The 27527-nt window shown below is 37.1% G+C and overlaps 1 protein-coding gene across 1 annotated transcript; it reads right to left on the bottom strand.

Annotated features, from left to right (window-relative positions):
- Window positions 1-1228: 1228 nt before the first annotated feature.
- On the bottom strand, window positions 1229-26571 carry LOC121330161 (G patch domain-containing protein 2-like). The gene is made up of 10 exons (XM_041276469.1): window positions 26505-26571; window positions 24168-24830; window positions 20497-20558; window positions 18840-19016; window positions 18330-18409; window positions 17698-17765; window positions 16122-16161; window positions 15469-15554; window positions 9036-9121; window positions 1229-5520 (listed from the first exon to the last, which is right to left on the bottom strand). Exons 2-10 carry the CDS (start codon window positions 24821-24823, stop codon window positions 5345-5347), a joined length of 1431 nt encoding a protein of 476 aa, XP_041132403.1. The 5' UTR covers window positions 24824-24830; window positions 26505-26571; the 3' UTR covers window positions 1229-5344.
- Between the last annotated feature and the right edge of the window lie 956 nt (window positions 26572-27527).

Genomic DNA, 27527 nt, shown 5'->3' with positions numbered 1-27527 from the left:
ATTGAGGAACAGTTGATATATTTATCTTTATTGAACTGTAATAAACATACATACATCCTTCATGACTTGTTTCTTTAGCTAAAGTAAATGCAGAACATGATAAGTTCAGTGACTTCATCCATCTGGCTGTTTTGATGTTATAGTTTACTTTTCCAGCAGCACCCTTTGAGAATTGATATTTACTGATATCAGTTCTCAGCACTGGTTGTAATGGTATGTTTTTAGACTGTGTCACCCAGCACAGATACTGGTGCTATAATATTAATGTGTAATTTCCTGTTAAGCAGGATGTCTTGGATAATGGAAGACTCTATGCAACCAAATGTCTTTTCTTCATCTATGCTTGCTAATTGCAGGCTCCAAGCAGCCTAGTGGATACACCAAAACATGCTGTACATGAACTGAACATGTTACACCTCAAAATAAAAAATATCCACCTAAATGCATTTTTTTCATTAACAAAAAGACCTGCTTGTATCGACTGATCAAGGGACCATCAAAAAGCATTCTTTAATAGACAGCTGTTTTTTGTTTACTGGTTATTTAACACAGGGTATATTTATATGGATTGGCTTGGTCACAATATAAAGTCTTGTTCAACAATGAACCGACTTAAAATAAAAAGTACAGAGCAAGTCTGGTACTCCATGTATAAAGCATGTTTCTTAATCTTTAAAAATAAATATATAAATACATGATAATTAATACAGATTTGCTTTAGTTCACAAAAGTATTTGAATATTCCATTGCTGGGAGCCTGCATTTTTACATTTTTCACCTTTGACACAGGAGAATAGCAATACTGTATGTGATTGCACTAGCAGGGGAATTTGGGTGATCACTATCTGCAATAGGTTCTGTAACATCACAGGACTGCTCCACTGTTCCATGCTGACCTTACCTGTTGTTCATTTTATGGTATTTTGTTCGCAACAATATGCTGACAACAATATTTTCAAACAAACAATTACTTTAATTGATCTTTGCTCAAGATTCTCTAGGCTGCTGTTAATACCGCCCAAAGCACACATTCATGATGAAGTCAAGGTACTTCCTTGGATCAGCTAAAAAAAACAGTTCCACTATATCAGCATGTGTGCAAGCAAAAGTGGATGCACTGTTGTCTAATAAACTTACAATGGGCAATCCAAAAGAAGTTTAAACGTGAAGATCAAACCACATTAAAAAAAAAGAAAGAAACACAAAAAGCTCAGATGAATACTTCAGGGTGTTTATTGTCAGAATACATGTTTGTTTTATAAACTACTTCCATTTATATTTAAGGATCTATACAATGTAGTGAAAATACAGGTACAAAACATCCAGACTAGGAAGAAACAGCACACATATTTTTGTGCAAAGTAAATCTTTTTTTTTTTTTAATACCTGCAATGTTAGTGTTCCTCAAACATGTTACTCTTCTAAGGTTATAGTTCAAGAACTTAAGGTGCCTTTTAGTGTGCTTACCTCAGTGTTTAACACCTTCAATCTACGACGGACTGAGATCAGACTTCAACCATATATCAAGCGATTCGGTACTAAACTCAGCATAACCACCTTACAAATTTAGGAGCTAAAATGATTACATTATCCACAGGTATTTTTTCAATACCTCATTTAAAATCATATTAAAATCCTCATTTTGTAAAACAGCTTACTTATTAGTTACTGGATATCTGTATCTTAGTTTATATTTACAAAAATAACATATTTAAGTAAATTACTTAAATCAGAACCCATAACTGTCAAGTCAAAGTTTTACTGGCGTAAAAATGCTAATTCTAAAAACTAAGGGGGGGGTGGGGGGGGTGGGGGTTACAATAATCCCCTTTAATCTCCGATTTAATTTATAGTGTACATTTAAATACTTAGCTTTTGGAAATTGGTTAAACATAGTAATCATGCCATGAGCTGTAGACAACCAGGAGTCCGATTACATTCTAGAACACAAGCAGGCACTATAGCCTGCTGCACCTGGGCCATTTCTGTAGGGTTACATGTGAATACATGTGCAACACTAACAAACATGTGACTCAACAACACAGTTTTCTAAAGAAGATCTGAAGATACATACAGGAGCATGTTTAATTGGGACTTACTGTACAATATATAGTTCCCACAAGCATAACACTTAGGGTACTATTCATTAAGCATTTGCACACTAATTCTGTATGAAACAACCCTTTTGAATCATCTTTAAAGTTCCAGTTTCAAATTATTTCTCAATAATTTACATGTCATTAACTTCTGCTACTGCTGTACTTTTTACAGTATTTTAGATGCCTGATTTAAAATATTCTTTTGCCTCTCATTGTGACAATGTGGGCCCCTATTAGAGGTTACAAGATAACTTACATTGTTAAAAAATTAAGTCTGTAAGTTACTGGATTCATAGCATTAAAGACGGGAATTAAAAAATGAATAGATGTTTTATATCAATGTTAATACTGTAATACATTTAACACTGACTAATACATACAGTGAGCTTTCAAGGCAAGGAACATTCTTCAAGTAATAAGTTTATAGCAACATAGCAATTACGCATGCTTTCATAGCTAAAATTATTAAGATAACTAGATATGGTTGTGCTAATTCTTCACTGCAAGGGTTAGCTGCCTAAGGACCCTCCTCCATTATAGAAGGAATACCAAGCAGTAATATTAGCCACCCTGGGCAGCCTAATTGGAAATGTGTGTGGCGTAATGCCCCTGTGATGTTAGCAGTACCAAGCAGAATACCTTGGACTTCAGTTTAATTATAAAGGATCCATTACCCAAGCACGGGAATGCCTTAGAGTCAGGTATAATGATGGAGTGTAGCTTTTGGAGGGGTTAGGAATATTAAGTGCAATAAGAACACCATGAATTGCTGTATAATACTGTAAAGTGTCCCCTATTTTAGTACAAGTTATTGCTCCAGAACTGCAAAGATGCTACAATACTAGAATAGCTTACTGTGCTGGACATTACGTTATACAAAATGCTAATCTTATCGAACTAGCTTATTACAAAGTCAGAAATGAAACACTAGCTGTGTTTCTAGAAGTTATTCCATTTCAACTGTACTGAATAACAGCTTATTACTAAACCAAATTTAAAATAAACATTTATATTAAAAATTAAAAAATAAAAACTATAAAACAAGTATGTGTACTGTATAACTACACTGTGGTAGTTTCCACAGAAACAATCTTACATTCACAAGTTGTATTCGTAATTTTTGGTGAAAATGGTAACGAATTGTTATATTTTGATCAAGGGCTAATATTCAGCTTGGTAAAAGGGTCACAATGTCCTTGTATTCAAATAAGTTGCAACAATGCTAGCATTTTATTGCAATGGAGTTCAAGAGTGCCTTCACAATTGTTTACCTTCTACTCTTCCATCATTTTGTGTCCTTGGAAAAAAAAGAATTCTGATAGAACTGTAATCTATAAGGCTAATTACTCAACAAGTGTACAACAGTTAAACCTGCTTGCTGAAGGAACATATTCCATTGTATGAAAACAAAAGGCCAAGTCCAGTATAAAAGAGGAATATGACACAGCACCAACTCAATGTCAGTTGAGTAGAGGCAACCAAGCCAATGCTGTTTTCAAAAAGCAAGAATGACCAGTAGTACAATTGTGTTTGGAGGTTGTGGGATGGTCTCAGAAAAAGAACTTTCTGCCCCAAATATAAATCTGGATTACTTAGCAAGAAGCAGTTACTTAGAAAAACAAGTGCATACTTCAGTAAACCCAAGTTTACATTACAATACATTCATTAAACGTTCAGTAAAACTAGCTTGTATATTAGCTTTTCTTTGCACGCATTTTGAATGTCAAAATAATCATTTTGGCATCGATTTCTAATTTCTACATTAGCTGACCTGGTCTGAGACACAGCCAGAGACCTGGTCTGAAACCTTGTCAGAGTATGAAACAGTCTTGTGTATTTCCCAAGTTCACGTTGAGTTTATAGCTGCATTATCTTTCTTTGTCACCGGGTCATCTGAAGCACCTCCACAGTGGGTTACGCTGTGGGCATCACTCAGTCATGCTTTTCTAGGTGCCTTTGTCAGGTGATTGCTGCTTTAAAAAGGAAAACAGATCAATACATCTTTTTTTCCGCTGACAGGTAATCCTTACAGGGAATGAAATATGAGTTTTATTAGGTCTCTGGATTTCTTAACTGTAACAGGGCAGGCAACTGACTGCACCCATGTGACACTTCCAAACTTCCTACACACTCTGATTCCATTCCGTTGACTGGAAATCCATTCTCTGAATACACAGGTGATGTTATTGCAATAAAGGCATCACCAATGTGACGGTTAACTGCCTCTGGGAAGGCCATGATTCCTAACTGTTCTACCACCACTGGCCAGCTCAAGAATACCTTTTGGGAACAGAGACCCGCTCGGCTCACTCAACCTGTGACTTATTGAGAATGCATTTCCATGACTCCTCTCGTAGAGGTGGCGCTCTGCAGCGTAGTTTATCAAATGTCAGCAATATTTTTTTGATATAGTGTTTTCACACCTGACTCAGGAAGCCTTCTTTTGGCAGCAGATGCTGTAATTAAACAGAGTGAACACTAGACGCCAATTCTACGTTGAGGGAGCTGTGGATACACTAGATATTCTTGTACTATTTACATAATTTATAAACTCGAACATACTGTATACTGGAAATTTTGACATGGCCACACAAACAAAACCATTCAATTTGCTATACTGTGCAAACCACAGTTAACATATCTGTTACAGTGAAACCAGCCTTTAACTGCCATTCATGGGTTGCAAAGCAATCTTTAAGTCCTGCGGATTTTAACAGATGAAATACATAACATGGAAATTTGTCCAGAGTGGTCACTAAAGGCAGGTGAACTTGGACACATGCATAACATAATTAGTATTTCCACTTATTTTCTTTAATGTTTGAACCTGAAATATAGACCCCCAAAGGACAGAAAACCACAAAGCACTAATTCATTGTGTATTTCCAAATGCACCGTACACTCTGGAGTGTAAGAGTTGCCTTAGCAAAAACACAAACATTTTAAAAACATTTCATTTTTATTAAAATGGTAGGTCTTAGGAACGTCATCATCCTGCTATTTGCACTGTGTCATTTACACAGTGCTATTTTGACAGGAGGTCGCTACCCACCACTGCTAAACATATGTAAAGAACAATATTAGCTGTGCTGATTGAACTGGGGTGCATTTATAGGTTCAATGCCCTCCGGTAATTTAAAAGACAAAATGTGTTTCCCCTGTGGAAGTTATATTTACAGCACCTACAGTATGCCTTTGATTGTGACCTAGACAAGCTTAACCAGGCTGGTAAAGAGAAGTACGTTTCAGTCGTGCTGATGCTCCCTCCGTGATCTGAAGAAACTGGCTGGCTTGATAAAATCAGGCTTCTCAGACATCGAAGGCCCTCCCGCTCTGGTGGACTCCAGGCTTACAGGACTACGATGGTTTCCAGCACCCTCTGCAGCTTCACTCCGACTCTCCTCGTGGAAGGGAATGCAAGCTTTATAAAAAGAAGAAGAATCACACATCTATTATAGATGACAATTATATACAGAAGGACAGTCTGTAAAGGCCTAAAATGAAAATATTTCTTCCATGTGTTGGATTTATCTAATCTGCAGTTAGACAGACATTGTATACATGCTGCATTTATATAGTGGAGATTATTTAAAGGGGCACTGCAAGTTAGTTTTCAGTTACTTGTGCATTAACCTTAAACACATAGTCAGTGGGAGAGTAGACCACTATGACTTACAGTCACAGTATCTGAAAAGATTTATAATACAACTGGTATCCCTCAGAACAAGAACATAAAGTATGTATTCATTTATAAACCTTTTCTCTTATCCAGCATCAGTAGAAGTTTTAAAATACAAATTATGGGGTTGTTTTTAGGCTGTTAAAGGGTACATCAGCACTGCATGAAAGATAAAACAAACTATCCCATCTTGCTGTTGTATTACTATACAATGACCAAATACATTCGGAAGAGGAGGTGTGATAAGTTTATGTTTTACCTTTCATGTATTGCTGATGTACCCTTTAAGATACATATTTTTTATCTAGCTGTTGGTAACAGTAAGAGAATAATTTACTGCCCACCCCCTGATTTTTGTATTAACTATTTGAGTTTGTGAAGGTTACTCATACACATCAACATGACGTATGCACTGCATCAGGTACACAAGGAGGCAGAATAAATACGATTATAAGGCTTGGTGCTTTCTTGGAGGATAACACACACAGCATTCATTTGTGGGTCCCTTTGGCATCTCCATTATGGTTAGGCATTCTAGATGAGTTCCCTTCTGAACAGATCCAGGAGGGAGAATTATAATTGATTAATATTTCTTCTGGGACTGCTGGTTTCTGTCCTGGTTGTTTGGAAACCAGCTCAATGACTAGTTATGGGCTGGTCTACAATCAGGACTGAACCAAAAATGTGTACATGTGATTTTTGGAGCACCTGTTAAAAATTATTTAGGTTGCTAGACAACTACACTTTAAAATATCCTGAAAATATTAAAAGTATTTTAGAAATAAATTGCTAGACCTGTTTTAAGCACTAGCTTCAAAGAAACTGCCAGCATTTCCACTAGGCTTTAAAAAGTTAATGCCTTTTTTGGTATAGAATTAATCTCCAGAAAGGCCAAGTCAGAGCAGCTGTTACGTACAGTAACCTCCAGGCAGGTGAACCTACAGCTGCAGTATGATGACCAGACCAGCCACATGGAGGTGGGATGAGCTAAACACTTCAAAACACTTCAAATGCAGACGAGTGAATGTGCAAAACCCCATACAGTCTATGCTATCTTTATTGATGCGCTGCTGGATATGTCTCCCCACCCCTTTTCTAAAAACTTTCCAGAGTTTCACTCGCGGAAGCCGTGGATTTGAAGGACAATCGGAAGGAATGTGAGTAGGTGGAATTGTGCGGTGGGCTGAAGTTCTGTCACCAGAACTGATTGCTGAAATGTACCATTATTCGTCTTGTGCTGCCATGTGGCCCTCACGCTGGCGCCTAGGATTATGAGAGAGGGCTGGCCCACCGGGGAATAACCAAGAGGCCCAGACACAGGTGATCTGTCACCGACCTGGCCACTGGAGCACACAAAGGTAAAGCATTTCAAAAATGGTCCAGCAACACACAAAAGTGGGTGTTTCTTTTATAGGAAGTTCATTCCCCAAATAAAAAAGGTGTTAGTAATACAGAGAGTACTCACGTGAACTGTTTCTACTGTTTTGAAAGAATGAATGCATTTGCAGCTATAAAAGTAGCCACAATACTTTTGCTATTTGTTTCTCTACCAGATGCAATGGATTTGCAGTTGCACAGCCTTAAGTCTAATTATTTATTAGATTTTATTTTAAAATGTTTAAAGGAATTAAGCCCACAGAGATATTTGATATTGAAGGGACTCTACAACAAGCATAGCAAAATATGTATTCGTACCGATGTTAAATATTTTCTGGGTGGGTTTTAAATGATAGCAATTCAAAATCTTTCTACTATATAGTAACTAGGAAACTATCCACAACGGACTGGCTACTTGTGGGGTTAATAAAGAAGAAATGCCAGCTACGAGCATGCTGTGTGGCCAATGTAATCCCATGCAGCTGCGGAGGCTGCTAATATAAACAGGCAGAGTAACTGATAACTTCTTCACAGCACACTTTAATTCCAATGTTTCAGCTTTGGCTGGCAAGTGCAAATGGGGTAAAAGGAGCAGACAAAACAACAGCTGTGTTCCGTTCCAATGTAACACACCGCAGTCTTCAGGGGATGCTACCTGTCTGCCTCAAACACTGTCCATATAGAGAAAGGGTAAGAGATCTTCACTTTTTAATAAGAGCTTTACAGCAGTGTGATGTTAAGCAGCTTCGGCATCAAGTCCACAGCAGTGGTTATTCAGCTGCTGGCAGAGACTGACAATCCCCCGTTTCCTTCATCAAATCACAAAACAAATATGGAATACTCAACATCTATAACCAAATCTTGATTGCTTTTTAAATTATTTTTATTTTTTATTCATAGTTAGTTGTAATACTGAATGCGTTACACTTGACTGTATTACAGGGGATCAATCATGGTATATTTTAGTCCTACTGAAAACAAGTAAGAATAGTAATAAACCATTTTAATTCAGCCACAATTATAATTCATCCACAATCTAGCAGTACAGTGCCACCCTAAAGCACTCTCATTTCAGGTAGCGCCACCACAGAGAGTACAACCAAGATCCACTGATTCCAGCTCATCCTGAAATTATACTGAAATCATTGTTAGATGTCAGTGCTAACAGAAATTAAACTTTTAGGTTTCACACTAAGAACCTCTATTTTAAAGGAGCACAGCTGGCTCTGTTTTCTAGTTTTATTAGAACCGAAGTGGCACACAGAGGTGAAGGACAGAGTTATGGGCCATTCCATCACTCAGTACAATAAATGAATGCGATCTGTATCCCAGTAAAACATAGGCTGTTTTTAAATTCCACCTCTTTTATCCCAATGAATGATGGACCTCTGTACACTGTACTGCGCTGTGGTATTAATATACATCAGGGGCCAGCACCTCGCACTAAATCAGGTAACTGCAAGCATTTGTTATTTAAATGGCAAACACCACTGGAGATACAGCAAAGACAGGGAGACTCTTAGCAACGAGGTGGACAAAGCAATTCAGATTTCAATCCAGCAAACATGACAAGAGGTGCCAAACGAAAATCAACAGCAGTGTTATCCGAAACAGATATCACAGTTAAGACGGGTCTTCAATAAAACTCTTTTTTTCTTCTTCACCTTTTCTAGTATTTTAGTATACCTTTTTGCTTATGTATATGTTTTGATTTTTAATATTTTTCCTTGTGAATATATTTGTATTATTGCATTAAAATGAAAAAACACATACATCATATAATGTTTGAGATCAAAACTCCATTTCTATGTGTAGCTATTTTGGCATTATGTGAACACAATTATAGATTTGTACCGCGCATAATAACGACAATAAATTACCTGCTGCAGAACTAGAAGTTGCGGTCGTTTTTCTCCTTCGTTTTATGTCGCCGGTGCACAGCAATCCCAGATGCATGCTTGTCTGTCTTTTAAAAGAAGAAAAAAAAAGCACAGGAGGTTTACTGGTCTGTTTAAAAATGTAGGCGTGAAATGTATCTGGATATCATAGAACTGTTTTGTAATCTTACATCAGTAAAACACATAAAACGGATTAGCGTGAAGGTAATCCGTCATTTTTTTAAATAAAGAGAACAAATCTGTTAAAGCTGTGACTTTTTATAATAAATGAAATATCACCCAGCAACAGGAGGTGTGAAAATTGTGTCTCTGTCACCTCCAAGTTCAGGAGTACAAATGCCCTTTTCCTTTGACCCGGAGGTCACCTGTGGTAGCTGTTGGAAGGTGTCTCACACTCTTAAGTACTATACTGTAAACTTCAGGTCAAGGTTTTCCTTCCTGTTCGCTGCTGCACTGGAAAGGGAGGAACTGAACACAGCGAATACACAAATGATGCAAAATGAACCGCACACGTAAACTCCCAAACTGTTCTACTGCTTATCATCAGCTTGGATTAAGCAGCTCTGCAGTGGGGTGGCAACACATATAATGAGTATGGGGGAGAGGGGTTTACACAACAACACAGCAATGGTATGCTTTTGTTATTTATTAAAATGCTTAAAGTAATGAAGAGTGGTTGGCACTATGATACCATTTAAGGGTCCAAGATAAGAACAAATATACTGGGATTGAAATAAAAAAGGAAGTGTGCTACAAAAACTAAAAGTTTGCTAAAAGTGTGCTAAAAGTGGTTAATTTGTTGACCCGAAATTCTGTTACTGTGATTTTAACACACTATGTTTTCTGTGACCTCAAACCCTGTAAATCAGAGTGAGGGAGGAGGTGGGGGGGGGGGGGGGGGTGGGGGGGGCACAGTCTCTATACAACATATTAGTTAGAAAATCTTTTTTGCTTACCGAACTCGCAATAAGTTCTCCCTCTCTAGAATAAAAATCCCAGTAATGCATATTTCATTTACTTTTATACTTATTGATTACCTGTACTCCAGTTAGTAAATCATGCAGCTATCGATCCTTCAATCGGACCTCTGTTGGACAGCGTATAACCAGCCATTTGCACGGCTGATAAAGAGCTGAGACACTGAACTCCCAACAGTAAATCTCAACAAACTAACTTTTTAATTCCAAAATCAATTGCCATTTAAACACTGCATTATTTCACAAAGCATGCCTACAGGATTAAAAGTAACGCCCACGTGTCTTTTTTGTCATGCTTTCATCCATCTGTCTGTCTATTTTTATAGCACACAGTAATGGATCTCTCCACCACTTTGCAAGGTGAATCCCAATGGGCTCCTACAGCAGCCAGTGCAGTCCAGAAGAATATACAGGGTATAGGGGGTAACTGTTTCCAGTGCACATTTACTCACACTATCTTCTTTATGAAGGCTCTTTTAGATTATACAACCACATATAGAGATCAAACACATTTTAATTTACCAGCACTTTAAACCAGCACAACTCTACATGCCATTTGGTTCAGTAATATTCTTTAGTGTTTATATATATATATATATATATATATATATATATATATATATATATATATATATATATATATATATATATATATATATATACATATACAAAAATGGGAAATTTTGGCTGGTATTAAATTCTGTGGATTTGCTACCTTCATAGCCGTTTTTCACTTATTACGTTCACAAAGAAAAATGCCAGTTTTGTATTTTCCACTTTTAATTTCAAAAACATTCAAATGCATGTTTACTTAATGAAATCTGTCTTCCAAAACTTGTTATAGCATCTACAATGCCACTGCAGCAACTTGGAGAACAAGAAAGAAGGCCTTCTAAAAGAGTTAGAATACTTATCATTCTATAGTCCCTTAATTTTAAGATATCAGTAATTGGAAAGCATTAGTAGATGGAGTACACTTTAACGATAGGCATTTGCAAACACTCAGTTTTAAAATGTAGCTCTGGTTCACTGACATAACACAGTGGAATGTTCACAATATAATTTACTAATTGTAGGACAGTATTGCAGTATTACAAGCGTGGAATTGCTTTAGAGAGATACTAACTTTGCATAACAAAAAGTTCACAGTGCACTATTGGTCACATCTGTCCCTGGGTTTAATGATAGCCTGATAGGGTTTTATACCAACTCTCACAAGGGTTAAAAAAGAAAACAGCTCTGACTCCAGGGTCATAGATAATTCTGCCGTCCAAACCCGAAAACAGATACACCAATTAAAAATAATAAATAACAGAGAGACAAATGTAGGCAATGCGAAATCTCAATCTATTTTCATTAGGTACACATAGGTTTTAGTTTTAAAAGGGATTTCAAGATGAATAGAGGTATTCAAATGAATCAGAAAGGATTAGAGTCCCTGGAGAGTTCAGTCAATGCTTGCAAATCAATAGTCAATAGGCCACGCACACCAATATACTAACTGCTGACACATAGATCTCACAATTAAAGTGAAGCTGAGAAAGGACTGGTGCAAGACTATGATTTATCTTACTGCACAAATGTCATTCAGACATTAATAAGTCAATGCCAAACCTGAGTGTATGAAACGAGGCAGACAACGGGATGGGCATTTAGCAGCTGCTGAACCATCCCACTATATTCCACAGTGAATCCAGTCCCCATCTCCATACACTTCACTGCTTTGTTTACTGCTAGTGTATTAAAGAGTAATAGCATTACACATCCCCAAGTGCTGCTGCAACTGTTTAAGTAACGTACCTGTAATCTTTCTTTTCATTGTTAACATCCTGACAACTTCTTACTTACAACTTTGAAGTCTGTTTCAAAGCTCTTTTCAAAGTGTCCGCCTAGTGCACTGATAGTGTAAGGATTATTGCCCACATTGTCAAACAGGTAACACAACAATAACGATCCATGATGTGGTACGGAACAGAAAAGCCAGAGCACTTGTTACGTTTCGTCGTTGTTTTTTTTTTTTTTTTTTTTTTAATCGCTCTTCCTACAGTGATTTAGAGGACAGATCTCAAACCCCAGTGCACTACAGCGGACGAAAAGAGCTTTGAAACAGACTTTAAAGTTATCAGTGTAAAAAGTTGTCAGGATGTTAACAATGAAAAGAAAAATTACAGGTAGATTATTTAAACAGTTGTAGCAACACGGGGGACGTGTAATGCTATATTTTCCAGAACCCCGTTCTCTTAAGATAGTGTGATAGACGTATTGTGCGAGATATTGTGCTGTATGCCTTATTTTAAAGGTAGACAAACAAGCTAGCACACCATCTTTTTCTGAAGGTCTATTATCTGTATCAACTGTTGCCCTTTTTAGTTTTCTAAATATAAATTATGAGACCCTGTTGTCTATGGAGGAAGACTAAACATTTTAATGAACAAGACACTTTTTGTTTTTCAATGTTAGTGGCATTATTTGGTAGAACTTGAGAATATTCTACCATTATACCAGAGTGAAGCACTATTGGAACATCTTCATTCAATCTTCATTACCAAATCAGTTCAGCGTGTTCAGAGATCAAGGTGTCAATATCCATTGCCAGGCATCAGAGTAAGAAGCAGATACACTACAACCATGTATGGATATACTGTGCATACCTAAGCTTTAGGAGATTAATTCTCCTGGTATTTCCAATGGTACACATCAGACAGACAGACTGTGGAAACCATCCCATTCATTTGGGAATATGACTTTTACTTTTTGAAGAATTTAAAAAAAGAGAGCTCAGTTCTTTATAAAGGGATTAAGAATATTCCCCAATGCCTCCCTGTTAAATGAAAGCATAGCAAGAACTTAAGAACATGTTAACAGACATAAATTAGCATGCAGAATGCTTTAAACTTCATCTGGGAGAAAAAAAAAAACACTTTCAGATAGAGAAAAAAATGTCAGTTTTTAAAAGGATGCAGCCAACACAGACCATTTTAAACGACTGGTTTCCAGCAGACGTTTGTTCCATTTTTAAAGGTTGTTTCAACAGCGAATCAAGTTCCAATGTTACAATGTACATTTTAAAGCGCTGACTCAGTAGCGAAATGTTACAATGTTCCAGCCTTGACTTTTGGAGGATGTTCTTGATGAACTACCATTGATAACACATTTTAGGCAACTTACATCAGTAAAAAATATCATGTACGGTAAATAGAACATGTGTTTTCTGTGTGGTGTTTTTTGTTGTTTTTTTTGTTTTTTTTTTAAATAAAATGACGGTTTCATGACACTGTGAAATTCGTTGTTTTTTTATTGTCATTCGTGAATTTCTTTTAAAAAAATACAGTGAATTTTCCAGGCCCTTAGTTATCAGTAGGCCTATGTTCAGCCAATATTAATATGAATAATAATTCATAATGTCAACATCAGCACTGTGGACAGCAACAGAAGAGTACGCTATCTGAAGAGACAGATACATCCACAGATCCTTTGCCGTTGCTGGGCTCTAATATATGACATAATATCCTCATGCATTCTCATGAGGTAACCAGGCTTAGCACCTCTACACTCCACTAAGGGGGAGACCGGGAAACAATGTATGGAAATTGTACTCAAGGTGGACTTCCTCTCTCTTCTGAATTCATATACCTTCCCACCAGCCTGTATAGGACAGGAGCGCTCCTGCAAATTAGCAAGCTAAACTGCATGATCATTTACATTTAAATACCAACAATAACTACATTATAAGGAAAAGTAGGCCTTGTGCAAACTAATACTGCTTTGTTAGACATGTGATAGAAAATACAAAGGAAACTACCTGGAGACTTCCGCTATAAATTTAAATACAAAATTACATTGAAGGCTAATTTTAATTTGCTCATTAAAATCACAAAACCCAAGGGAGCATCATCTCAACACTACCTATTCTCTTATTAACTCCTTGTAGCTTCTACAATAATTAGGCATATTTTACATTTATTTAACAGACTGCACAAAAAAATTGGAAATATTGGAAGAATTGGGAGTGTTTTTAACTGCATACATAATCCCAATGGTAAATGCTTTAGTGTAATATCACTGTGTGTGCCTGCACTTTTGAGCAGTTTTGAATTAACCAGTTGCTGAACTCTTTCTAAAGCAGAAATGCTTTCAGCATGTATTGTGTGCGCGCTAAGTTTCAATATTATTCCACTATCAATTTCAGCATAAAACAGTAATCTCTTTCTCTATAATTTTTACCTTACTCTAAAAGAAACAGTTCAGAGCTGTTCATAGAAGGGTAATTACATCACAGTCTGACCACAGTTGTCTCACTATCACATAGCATTTGTTAACCTGGGGAGTAATCACACCGTTATGGCTATTCAAAGTAAGTTCCTGTTGCTGATAAACAAAAAATGAAAAAGGTTGTTTAGAGTAGCCGGTGCTGCTGTGTTTTACTATTTGATAAGCCACATATTTCAGTAAAGTACTATACACAGTATAAATATATATAGTGCACAAAGTTTATGGTGAGGTGCTTACTACAAAGGAACAAAAAATAATTCAAACGCATTGCCTCTAATACACAGATAGTAAGCTCACTTGTATTTAGAAGCGGGTATAGCAGCACTCTCATGTAGATCTAAATGGTGACGAACAGTTCAAAAAAGGTGAAGAGACAGGCATCCCATCAACATTTATTCAGTGACATTAAAAATTGTGTAGAACAACACGTTTCGACACATCCATGTCTTCATCAGGTTACAAATCAGAGGCAATTAATATATATATATATATACATATATATATATATATATATATATATATATATATATATATATATATATATATATATATATATATATATATATATATATATATATATATTTGCTTTAAGCATTTTCCTCTAAGGAGATAAGTTTTTTTCCAACTAGTATTAGCACACGTTTCGGATATAAGTAAAAGTGGGGGGGGCCCGATGGCATTACAGTTAAATTTCATTGGAGCACACGACACTAATTTTGGTCTATTAACTTGTACATTAAGGTAAGAACATGTAATAATGAACAATATTAATTGGTAATGTCAATTTAAAATAAAAGTATGATTGTGTAATTGAAGCACCAAAAGAGACAAGTTAACTCTCACCGTTCTGACCATACTCTTTCAGCGTCGTTTCTCAGATTAAAAAGACTAGCATAGGTTTATGTGTGTTTTAGTATATTAGAACCATGAGCCCAGACACAGTATTTTTGCAGGGTACTGTTTCACAGGGACATACTAAGGATATTTAAATAAATAATGCATATTGCTCATTCAGAATATAAAGCCTTTGATGGATTCTGGAACATTATTTAACCTCCCACTTATACGAAGCTCTCGTGCCAATTGGCTCTCTTTTAATTGCTGTTGACTGAAAGGGTAAATGGTGTTGGTTAACTGCTTGTCATAGCGATGATGAAAGGGGTTACCTGTTTTTACACAGTGAGGAAGAGCACCTCCGGTGGCAGCCATCTGTAACCACATCCACTGGATACAAGGAAGACAAGGGGTTAAACTGAAACACAGAGACAGACAGTGGGTATTTATAATAATCCACGTTGACAGGTTCATTTGGTAGCAAAAACTAGTAAACCGCAGTTTAGATATGTGGGACATTGTTAAGGTGGCTGTCTGAATCATCGCGAAGCGAGTCACAATACATTGAAATCACACATTCCATCTGTCATGCTCTGTGTCACAGGTAAACTAAGTGACCATCAAGTTATTGTGGCAAACCTTTGACCGCCTGGTGAAGGTCATGAAGTTCAAGGCCACTCCTTTTTTCAATGTACTCACATAGAAGAAGTAATGATCCAATATGGATAATCTCTTGTGCAGTTCACAAGAATGTCAATTGATTTATGCCTGCCATCTTTTGCAAGGCACAGTGTTTTCAATATTATTCTGTTAATATTATGATTCAATTAGGACAAACTCCCTTTTCAGAACATTGGGATTCAGCTACATTAATAGCATATATATTGTTACAATAGCAGCCTGCGTGTGTCCCAAAATAGGATACAATAGAACAGTACAATGGTACAGTAGCTTAACAGTGTCAGACACTAAACAGACTTCTTACCTGGTGCCAGTCTCTTTTTCCTATTGACGGTAACCAAAAACTGTTGGAATAAATGTTGAAAAACTTGTCAAATCTAAAGCCAATGTATTTATTTTCTTTTTTTCAGTTCAGTCCATGTTGAATTACATACAGTAGTAACGTACACTTGCATTTCATATCAGTTAGAGGGTAAAACAGGTCTTGGATTCCAGGGATGGAATTACGATTACAAATATATAGCATTCCAGGTTGTACTGTCTTACTGCAGTTAGCGGTGCCTAGTTAAGCCCATTCTATTACCTGGACTGGCTCACATTTTTATGCAAAGGGAGACTCTGACCAGTTAATAGACATGTGACCCATTTTATGGTAAAAGGGAATAAAAAAAAAAAAAGCAACCACACATTTGTATTAATGTTAAACACTTTTGACAATAGTTAACAATAAAGGGGTTGCACAGCGCTGCATCTAATATACAGTACATCACTGTGTGCAAACGCCACAGTCAATGCACTTGATTGGCAGGGGGCATTACTTGATTAGGAAAGTATGGCATTTGATCTTGATCAGAGAAAAAACTGGATCAGTGCAAAACTGGAATAATAAAGCATGCATCGGAATGACTTTGTCCTTAAAGGGGATACATATAAAGCAGTATACCTGTGACAGAATTTCTTTCACCAATTTTGCCCAAAAAGGTTTCTGCTACAATGGTCCTGGTTTTAAATTATTACAATTGTTACAGATGTGTTTTACATTTACAGATACCTGATTCCAATTTAATCACTTCAATACATTCATCAATTCCATGAAGCAGCCATTTGGAATAGTAGCTGGGGATCTCTTACACATAAAGATTAATGCTATCATCAGCATGTAATAGACTTTTCAAATGGTTTTCCTATTATTTATACTTGAAACCATTTGTTTTTAACAAGAAATGATCTTTTAGACACACATAATGCCATATAATGCTCACTGATTCCCTCACATGAACAATATATGACTTGATGAATCATTCTCTTAACATTCAAGGATGTAGTCTTGCATGCTTCCCTTTAGAAACGGTATACAGATGATATACATTGGTTTCAAAATGAAAGATAGATGCATTGGTTTTTTAAAAAATCCATTACGTTAGGTCAAAGTGTGAACTAGATATGGCAAAAGATTTTTTTTTTATTAACACAGTGTGAAAGAACTGCTCTTAAAATTTGAAAAGATGAGGTCAATCTTTACTGATACTGTAAACTCCTTGCTATCCAGAGCTTTTAAGGGTGACCAGAATACTTGGATCACATGAGTATCCGTTACTATAATAGCAATAACAAATGATACAAGAGTAGAAAGCCTTTTAATCAATACCTGCAGCACAGTATTGTTCTATGTAAAAAAAAATGCATTTAATCATCTCTCAGTGCAAAAGATGTCATCTCGTCGTACAAATGTCAAAAGTCACAGAAGAAGAGAATTACAGTAAATAATTATCATTCTGCTTTCAGGACAATCTCTGTTCTTTTTTTTTGACAGAGTTAACAATGTATATGCAACAGTTTTACAATGAAACAAAATGAAAACCAAACCAACTGGAACTTACTCTTTTTGATAAGGGTCTTGTGAAAAGTGGTTTATTCTTTCAGCAGACAAGGTTGTAACACCACTATCCTGCAATACAAGAACAAATGGCTCAATACATGTTATTGGCAAAATAAACACAGAATCTGGATCTTATATTAATTGTATTAAAAAAAAAAAAAGATTATCACATGGAGATTAGCTTCAAAGAGTCAAGCATATCACGGCAAAACATGCTGATCATTCCTTATAAAAAAAGCATTCTACAAAAACAACATGCTTTAAAGTAGGTCCAACAAAGCAGAACCTGTGGCTGTCCCACAGAACGGAATTGTGTAGGAATTTCAAATTTACAGGTGCTAAATGTGCCACCAACAGTTAGGACTGTAGAATTAGTTTGATTTTTGATATCCAAACATCTCCTCGCACATACACACACTAAAATCACAAGCGTAAGAACAAGACCTTATATTACAAACACGTATTTGTGACATAAGGAATTTAACTTAAGGATGTATTTATTATTATTGCTTACTAGTTTGAAAAACATAAAATCCATTCCCATTTATCCTAAATGACAGGTTTATTCAAAATATTCTGAAATACCTGTACAAATACATTGGCAGATATGTAGGAGCAAGCGAAACACCTTACCCTGCCAGGCAGCCTTCTCCTTCCCTTCCTGATGCAACGAGCAGCCACGCCTGGCAGGCGGTTTAAGCGTGTATGATAACCTGCGGGATGCACAGAAATGTACATTTTGTTGACAGCATGCACCTATATTTGTTCAAAAGCACATCCTCGAATTTAGCCGCATGAGCTATTATATTGCTGATAATACAGCATTAGTCAACAGTGTGTTGTTTTTTTTTTTATTGAACTAGTATTAAATGTTTGCTCTTTTAAACTGATCTTGAGGTTCTGCAACATTCCTTTCATTCTTTCTTTTTGTTCGTTCGTTCTTTCTGTGCTACGGCCATTTTGGTCCACACCAATGACCTATCACCCTGCCTGCTTTTGCATATGAATTAATCAGGTCCAAATATCACTTTCCATCATCAAATTACCATTTTGCCAGTGACGTGCTGTACATCCTGATTTTCTGAATGACCAGTCTCCTGAAACCTGTCTGGAGCATATTAAATGAATGAAAACTAAACCCACCTCTCTGTGGAGGTCGAGAGGGCTGGAGGAAAGTTGGGGATGAAAGCTTCTCCAATCCAGAATCCAGGTGTCCCAGCTCTGGCTGGGAGTCTGTTTCCCAGTTGGGAAGAAGGCTAGGGACCCCAATTCCAGAGCCACACTCTCCCTCAAAGAACCAATCACTCTGCTCGTCATCTCCTAGGATCAATTAGAAACAAGTGATACATCTATGAAGCCATCATTTTGCTTCAAATGTATGTAATCATTTAACAAACTATAATGCAGGCTGCAGGCACACATTTAAGCAAACCTTAGATGATATGTGCTAGAGCACAACAATGAGATAAACATCGTAAAAGTAAAAGACAAGCATACCCTTAGTCAAGAGCACACCGAAAATGAAAGAGTTTAGCTTGTCAAATATAATATTTTGACTGAACAACATAACTGAAAGAAAGAAGCTAGCGGATTGAAACCAAACAACAAACATCTTGACCAGTACCATCTCTATTAAATTAAGGAGAAGACCAACCACTTGTGTAGAAAACAAAGGCTCGCCTTGTCTCTCCTACAGCGTGATGCAAAAACCGACAGACAGATCATCGTCTAGATAGACTAAAGTAGTCTGTAGTTGTTCTGGTGATTGCTAGACTGTCTGACCTAACTTTTTTGGGCAGAAAGATGAAGGTTGAAGGTTTCCATCGGCCACTGAGTGACCCAGGGCCAATAATTTCATAGGACAGAGCTGCCAACAGTAAAAATGGTGTGCACAATACAGGACCCTACTGGAAAGAAGATGAACTCAGTCAGGTTATTCTGTCTTAATAGATTCTTAAACAGAAGCATTAGGAAGCCTACTGAAGCTATCAGAACCTCTGGCGATGAAACAGTTAATTGCAGCCAAAAGAACATGCTCTCTCTTGATTCCCTGCAGGCTGTTTAGTCCCAGTCCTGTCACTCACCCTCGCTGTCAGGGCCATGCCTCTCACACACAAGGTGTAGTGACAACTGTTAAATCAGAGCCCTGTTTCAAACAGGCAGATCTAATGTGATTAGCAAAGCTTTCAGTGCTCATTAACACAAGCTAACAACCTCTCATTAATACAATCTGAATGCAAACCCTATTTCATTGTAGCTGCAGTTTATGTATGTTGAAAGGCAAACAACACATATTTTGCAATAATTGCGCAAAACAGACATGCCCAAACATAGGAACCAAAGGAGTTCATGGGTGATCGCCGTACTTTGACAAAAACTGTCATCTGATTTTTATTATTTTTTAGATTTAATTAATCTACCAGTGTTCATATTGTTAAACATAATCATGAAAATGATTTCATTTGCATATTTTGCATTTTCAATGGTGTCACCAGATAGCTAATTTAATACTGTCTCAGATTAGGGAGCATATAACAAGAGCTGCCTACATCTGATTGTTCTTCAAGCAGCAACAAGCTCAGAATTATTTTGGGAGAAATCAAATCAAGTCTGTAATTCTTAAAACAACATTTAATTAAAAATTATCAACATAAATTATCATAGCTCACATTCCATATAAAGAAGCCAATGTAAGATATGATTATTGTATTATTACTATTATTATTATTTACTTTAAAAAAAAAAATCCAATTCAAATAATTGCTTGATCCCCATCAATCTGCCTTGCACTTCAGTTTACCTTGTCTCCCCTCATCATTTGTAAAGAGTCCAGGGTCACTGCTACACACGCTACTTGTTTCACTGCAGAGAGAAAAAAAAAGCACAATGTTGTGACTTTATACAACTAGCTCAATGACGACTCTATAAAGCAGGTTACAAAACACAAGTCTCAGTTGTTTAGCACATACAAAAAACACACTGAAACGTGAAATTGGACTGAAAATGTTATTTTATGATATAAAAATGAGTGCATTAGGGCTAGGATAACAACATTTATTTGTTTCCAATGTAGGACGTTACTAGTTATTAGTTACTAGCATTTTTTAAATCAGCAGATGCTTCCTTATATTATAATGAACATTGAGTACATTTCAGTGAATCAACAAGGCAGTCATGTATCCCCATTTCTAATGTGGACACACCAGATTTACTTCATTCATTCTGTCTGTTTGCTTTAATAAATTGGGTAAAAGCCCCAGACTGCAATGATAACCATTCCAGCTTACAACTGTCCCAACATCTGGTCACTGTGATCTTTAAAAGCTGTAGCATTCCAATGCCCCTGGGGGTGGAAGCAGTATTGTCAGTTCACTCTGACCACAGCATCCCAGCCCTGCTGAATGGAAACTCTACAGCCGCTGCACTGTTCTAAATTCCAAGCTATCAATGAGTTCAATAAAGTGTTTGGAAGCTACAAGAGAATGCCAGTTAGGTAATGTTCTTGTGTATTGAGATACCAGGTAAACAAAAGCAAAGCAGCTGTCAAAATAAGAATAAACAAAAGCTCTATATATGGGTAAATTAAGGACTAAAAGATTTTCTTTTTATTATATATATCTAACCTTCTTACCAGATATTCCACTGCAAGGGTTGAAGTCAGCGAGTCTGGGAGCACAGAAGTTACCAGGAAGCAGTTAAAATGTTCTAAATCTATCTATGAACATGGCCTGTGCCTCTACAGTGCTCAGCTATGAACAAACAATTTTTAACCTGGCATACAGCACTGTCACCATTGCTGCTGCTAGATGTCTTAGCAGATACAGGCGTCCACTTGGTCTTGCTCACTATTTCTGATCTCCCCTGCAAGAGACACTATATCCATTGTAAAGCTGGCTACAACGGATTCTGAGTTGAAATGTCCATTACTAACTAGACTGTGAATCTGCCTTTTTCCTGCTGACTGGGGGGTTAAGATGATGGTTCTATCTTGGTGAAGTCTCAGATGACCCCACATACAGTAGAGGGCGAAGTAAGTCTTGGGACAATGCAGACTACATATTGTAGATGGTGCGTGATTGTTTTGCTTTTATCCCTTCAAACAGTCTAAAGATGGGAATCAAACCTGCACAATTATACATGTATATGCAAATATTCCTACATACTGTAATTTAACTATTTCAATGAAACAAGAAAATATGGTGTCACACAGTGTCAATATGATACATCCGAGAAAAAAAACACAACATACTGGAAGGCAGGAAATTGGACATCTGCAATTAACATTACATGTAATTAAACCACCATTTTAATATTCATAGCAGGTCCCTCTCAAATAGAAGATGTAATTAATCCACCCGCTTAATATTTCAAAAAAGAGTGCAGCAAAAAGGATGACTAAAAAAAAGAAATAAGACAGCAATTCAGCTTTTGATTTCTGTCACAAGGGTCAAATATTTAGGCTACTTTAAATGGTGCTTGTTTGCCTATCATTTGTCATTTTCTAAACGTAAATAATTAGATATAACTAAATCAGTGCTATCTGGATGAGTCTGACTTGTGCAAAGAATCAAACTAGTTCACTTTCCCAATTCTAAGGAGCTGTAGACAGTGAATACAGAAATCACTGCCCGAATACATTCAAATCCACATGTGAATATCCTATATCTCTGTTTTTTTGTTTTAACTGAACCGCTCCCAAGCTGTTTATATTTATTTAATACAAGCTGGAGCGGTGAAATTGACACAAGCACCAGATGAGCAACAATCATCCGGAAATAATCCGCTACCCGAGAGACCTGATGTTTGCTTAGCAGCAAGATTATGAAGCTGCAAAATTATTTTGTGATTTATTGAGCTTCTCATTCCAGTAGTAAAATAAAGAGCAGCAAGAATGGTCAACTGCAGAATGACATGCTGATAATGGCAAGCGTGCACTTTTCAATCAAGCTGCCTAACCTAAATCCAAGCCTTTATTATGGGTGTGTGATTAAAAGGTTATTCCACCCTCCCCATGCTCTCCAAACTGGATTAGTCTCAGAGATTTATTAAATGAACTTCGGCATTCTGCATTTCCCAAACCTCCTTGCTCTGATCCAAATTAGGAAGTAAGGAAAAAAGTGAAATAAACTCCAGTAATGCTATCATATTGAAAGGATAACGCTTGATTGAGTTTTGAATGATGAGGATTGCTAATGGCTAGTGGCTTTTCAGATATTATATGATAGGATACATTAGAGTGACTTGCTCTTTGAAATTTTTTTTTTTTTTTTTTATGACAGATGCAGCTTGCTCCCTGTCTTAGTGGAGCTGCCAGATGGGAGCCCTGCCATACGGCAAAGGCAGAACTTATACAAGGATATAGAATCCATCTGCTTAGAATGCACTTTACTTACCATGGGGGGGGTCTGTTCTCATATAGCCTTGACCTTGAGGCCAGAGGTGTTTAATAGGTTTGATGCATAATAGACAGGAGTTAATGGAAAGAATCTAAGCACTTACATTCAATGATTAAAAAGCGTTAAAAATAACTGCAGGGATCTATTGCAAAAACGCTGCTATTATGTCATCGATATGATGATATGATTACCTTGATATTTATACTTTGTTGCTACCCCCCTCCCCCCCCAGCTGATCACTTCCAATGATTCCGCTGCCTTCAGTACTTTGGCTGAACTCAGTTTAAACGGAGTGTTTTGTAAGTGAAAAATGATTGACAGGAAGCTGCGCTGTTTCCATTTATTTCTTCTCTGGAGCTGTTTTCTGTCAGAAAGAGTATTGATTTTTCCATAAAATAAGAAAACAAACGCCATTGCAGGGCCAGAGAGGTCAGCACAAATTAAACTGGAAGATGTGCAGCTTTACTTCTCCACGTTGTTGGTTACTGAAGACTTTTTTTTTTTTTTAAGCTAGCCGTCAGATAATAAGATCATCAAAGAGACCTCCCCACAAAGAGGACAGGCACTGGAAGCACGCTGCAGACTTTTATACTTTAACTATTATGTGCTTACTTGGATTCGGAAATGTAAACATGCAATACGGGTAGGCTTGGGCGCATCACAACATCGGAAAATGTGTTTTATATTAAAATAAGATAAACAGTAAATGAAAACAAAAAGCCATTTGAGTTAAAGGGGTTAATTAAATCTAACTTGGCTAAACAATTTAATGAAAACCTTCACCCCATTGTGCATGACCCCATCCAATGGAAGAGACAGTAGTGTGGCATGATGCATGGCAAAGCATAGGCAAGCACTGTAAAGAATTCAGCATGGGAGAACTGTGATAAACTTGTAAATGGGTGACAATCAATTAGTATCCATGGGTGTATCACAAACACACCTAAACAGAATCTGTGACCCAACAGTACTAAAAGCATGGGAACAAAATTATTCAAATAAACTAGGTAGGTTTCAATAAATGACAGAGCTTCCTTGTAAAATATTTAAAGCAAGGTTAGAGAAGGTATATTACCATTCTGACATATTTTCATCAGAGGCTTCCTTCTGCTCTTCTGCTTCAAACATCATTTTCTCCTTCCACCCCTCCTCATTGATGAAGCCTCTATTACTCAAGGACTCGTGGGCAGTTGTCCAGGGAACGTTCTTCTTTAACTTGGACAGCCGCTGCTTTTTGGCAGATCTATGGTTCCCGCTCCTTTCGGTGTCCAGCTCGGACACTTTTAATTTCTGCTGGAGGCTGACTGTAACATCAGAGGTCATCCGTTTCACCTTCCGCCTCCTTCTCAGGGGCCGGCCCGGCGTGTTCTCTGTGAACGAGTCCGACTCTGGCCAGGAGTGCTGCTTGTTTTTGAGGGAGGAGGAGGAGAAGGAGGGTCGCCTCTTGACTACGATCATGTCATCAGAGTCGCTGAAGTTGGCGGCCGCGGCAGCGTTCTCCCGGCAGTCCTTGGCAGCTTCATCCAGACTGGACTCAGAGGCCTCGCTGAAGCAGCGGGCATGATCCAGGGAGTGGGAGGAGTCACAGCGTCGTTTCCTGCCCCGCCTCCTGCGGATCTGCCTCCTCTGCTGCAGTGGACTCAGCACCATCTCCTCCCACAGCTCCTCCAGTTTGTTTTGTTCTGAAGTCTGTTCCAGTGCAGAGGCCAGGTCATGCACTAGCTCATCCATCTCTCAACTGTGTTAAAGAAACACATTTCTAAATCAACAGGTGGATCAGAAGTAGAACAGCTAGGGAGAACTAGGGCTGGGGAGGCAGGCATTGTAAAAGTAAACAAAAATACATATATAAAAATAAATAAATAAATGAAAATGTTTCAACTAGGTGCGATTCTCCAGACCTGTTTTTTTTTTTCTATTAACACATGTTTTCAGTAGCTATTACAACTTTTACCAGTGTTATCAACAGCTGTAATTTGTGCAAATTTTCAGTATCATAGGTTACCTTGTCAAGACCGTGATCGTGCATACAGCTACACTGTACCAATCACAGAAAACTGTTGAAGCAAGTATGTATACATGTCAAAGTTTGTATGTTCATCTTACAGAAACCACAAGGTTGAATAGCAGTGGGGTATCCTCAAACTGCTACATCATAATCTAATCAGAATGTCCTTAGGCTATTATATTATTTATAACTGAGATTTTTTTTTTTTTTTTTTTTTTTTTTTTAATAAAGCTGCTTTTATCTCAACGCTCTCATAGATTTGCACATTTATTATTATTTAGCGAAACAGAAACAAGATGCTTTTGAGTGTCAAAATGAATATGATGGTGTGCATGCCTTTCTTATAACAGGTGGGGGGGTTACCAGACATCCTCGGAAAACTGTGACGATTACTTGTTTAATAATTCTGATTGTATATTTCATAATTCATATTCTGTTTAACTTTCTGTTATATATATACTCTAAACTAGACTTTTTGTATGTTTTGGTCAGGTAGCCTTAGTGGGAAAACAATTGTTATGACCTGCAATGAATACACCTAATATTTAAAATATGGTTGTGCTATAGTAATTTTAACTGCTTCAGCGTTAATGAATTGAAGAAAAAAAGCGAATAACTTATTTCTAAACGTAAAGCATGGCATATCAAACGTAGTCGATTTTGACTGCATTCCAATTTCACCATAACACAAATAAAGAGGGCATCAATCTGGGTGCGTTTCAAATCCTGCATTTAGCCCTATGTTTTGTGTTACTCTGACTCTTGTCTGTGACGTCGCCACATTTACATCCCTTACTCTGGCGCTTTGTGCATTCCAGGTGAAACCGCAGCGACGCGGGGGGGCGGGGGTGGGATAACTGACTCTGTCAACAACATCATCATGACTGCACAAACACTGCTTCTGTGACGAAGTCAGCTTCCAGCTACTTCCCTCTTTGTAAACAATATCACTGATGCATTACGGTATGTTATATTGCAGATACTCTGGTATGGTAACAAAAATAAAAAAAGCGAAGTGCATTGCAGCTTGTTTTTAAATGTAAACGAATCGCTTCGGCTGATCACCCTCATCTTAACAATGATTTACTCAAGTCTCTAATATACTTCAATTGTGTTTGATGTGTTTAGTCTCAGATCGGTTTCCGGACCTGCAGTTCATAATGCCTGCATTAGCCTTTTTTTCTGACCTCGGCTGACATACACTAGTCTGTTAAATTATATTACTACCACAGCTACTCGTAATATTACATAACCCAAGCAAGCATTTTCAAAAAGCATGGGCAGTACAACAGAGACTATATTTCATACACTTTAACAGCATTATAAACAGTGCGTATTGTCTTAGAAAACAGCATTTAGTATGTATTCTATGTTTTTGATGTGTATTGTCGCTACAAAACTCACCAGCCGCAGTCCCTGCTTATTTGTTTTCTCAGCTACTTGATACGTACTTCCGCCCCTCAGTGGGAGTAACGTAACTTCCGCCCTGCACGGCTCTACGAAGGTAGGTTTGTTTGACGTTGTTTGTCAGGAGCATTTTTCAAATTTACCAAGAGAATCCTAGCTTTTTCTCAGTGATACAGTGCTACTACAGTTAATCTCGTGTCGATATATTGCTATAAAATAAAGAGTTTATTGAATAAAAAAATGCTGGGTTTATAAATTAACTGAGCTTTACTAAAAGTAAGAATTATTGTTCTCTAACCGATTTATTTATGTGCATACTATTCCACATTCTGTACGTGACAGCGATATTCAGGGAACCTGGCTCAAATTATAAGCGCAACGTCAAATATCGCTTTGGGTGAACAGAACTCGCAATGCAAAGCATGTGTTCTTCTTTCTCTGCAGCATTGTGCATTTTTCATGCAAACATAAACATCAGTTCCAAGATTTATGCTGTACCTGGCAACTCATAAGGAAGACACCTGCTGTGTAAGGTCTTGGATGCTAACATAATAAATTATCGTCATTATTTATCACAAGTGTTTATTTTCCTAAAATGGCACTTTGTTTCCTCGCACTGTAATAACTCTGAAGCCCAGGCTTCAAACAACCATTGAACCATTATATATATATATATATATATATATATATATATATATATATATATATATATATATATATATATGTGTGTGTGTGTGTGTATGTGTGTGTGTGTATATGTATATATATATATATATATATATATATATATATATATATATATATATATAATCACACACACAAATAGAACTGCCATGAACCAGCTTGTAGCAGAATTTAGAGAAAGTCATTTATAACTTCTTTCATCTTAGAGATGAAGCCGCTAAATAAAAGGGCAGAGAAATGAGCACAAAGGCTTTTAATCTCTCATCTTCCTCTTAATAACTACAAACTCCCCCCTCGGCTCCTGGGAGAGGGGCTCACTCTGCCGCCACCACCTTA

The sequence above is a fragment of the Polyodon spathula genome, chromosome 17, assembly GCF_017654505.1.
Source record: "Polyodon spathula isolate WHYD16114869_AA chromosome 17, ASM1765450v1, whole genome shotgun sequence".
NCBI classification, from domain to species: Eukaryota; Metazoa; Chordata; class Actinopteri; order Acipenseriformes; family Polyodontidae; genus Polyodon; species Polyodon spathula.
The sequence above is the reverse complement of the archived record's forward strand: the minus strand, read 5'-3'. Positions and strand labels throughout refer to the sequence as shown.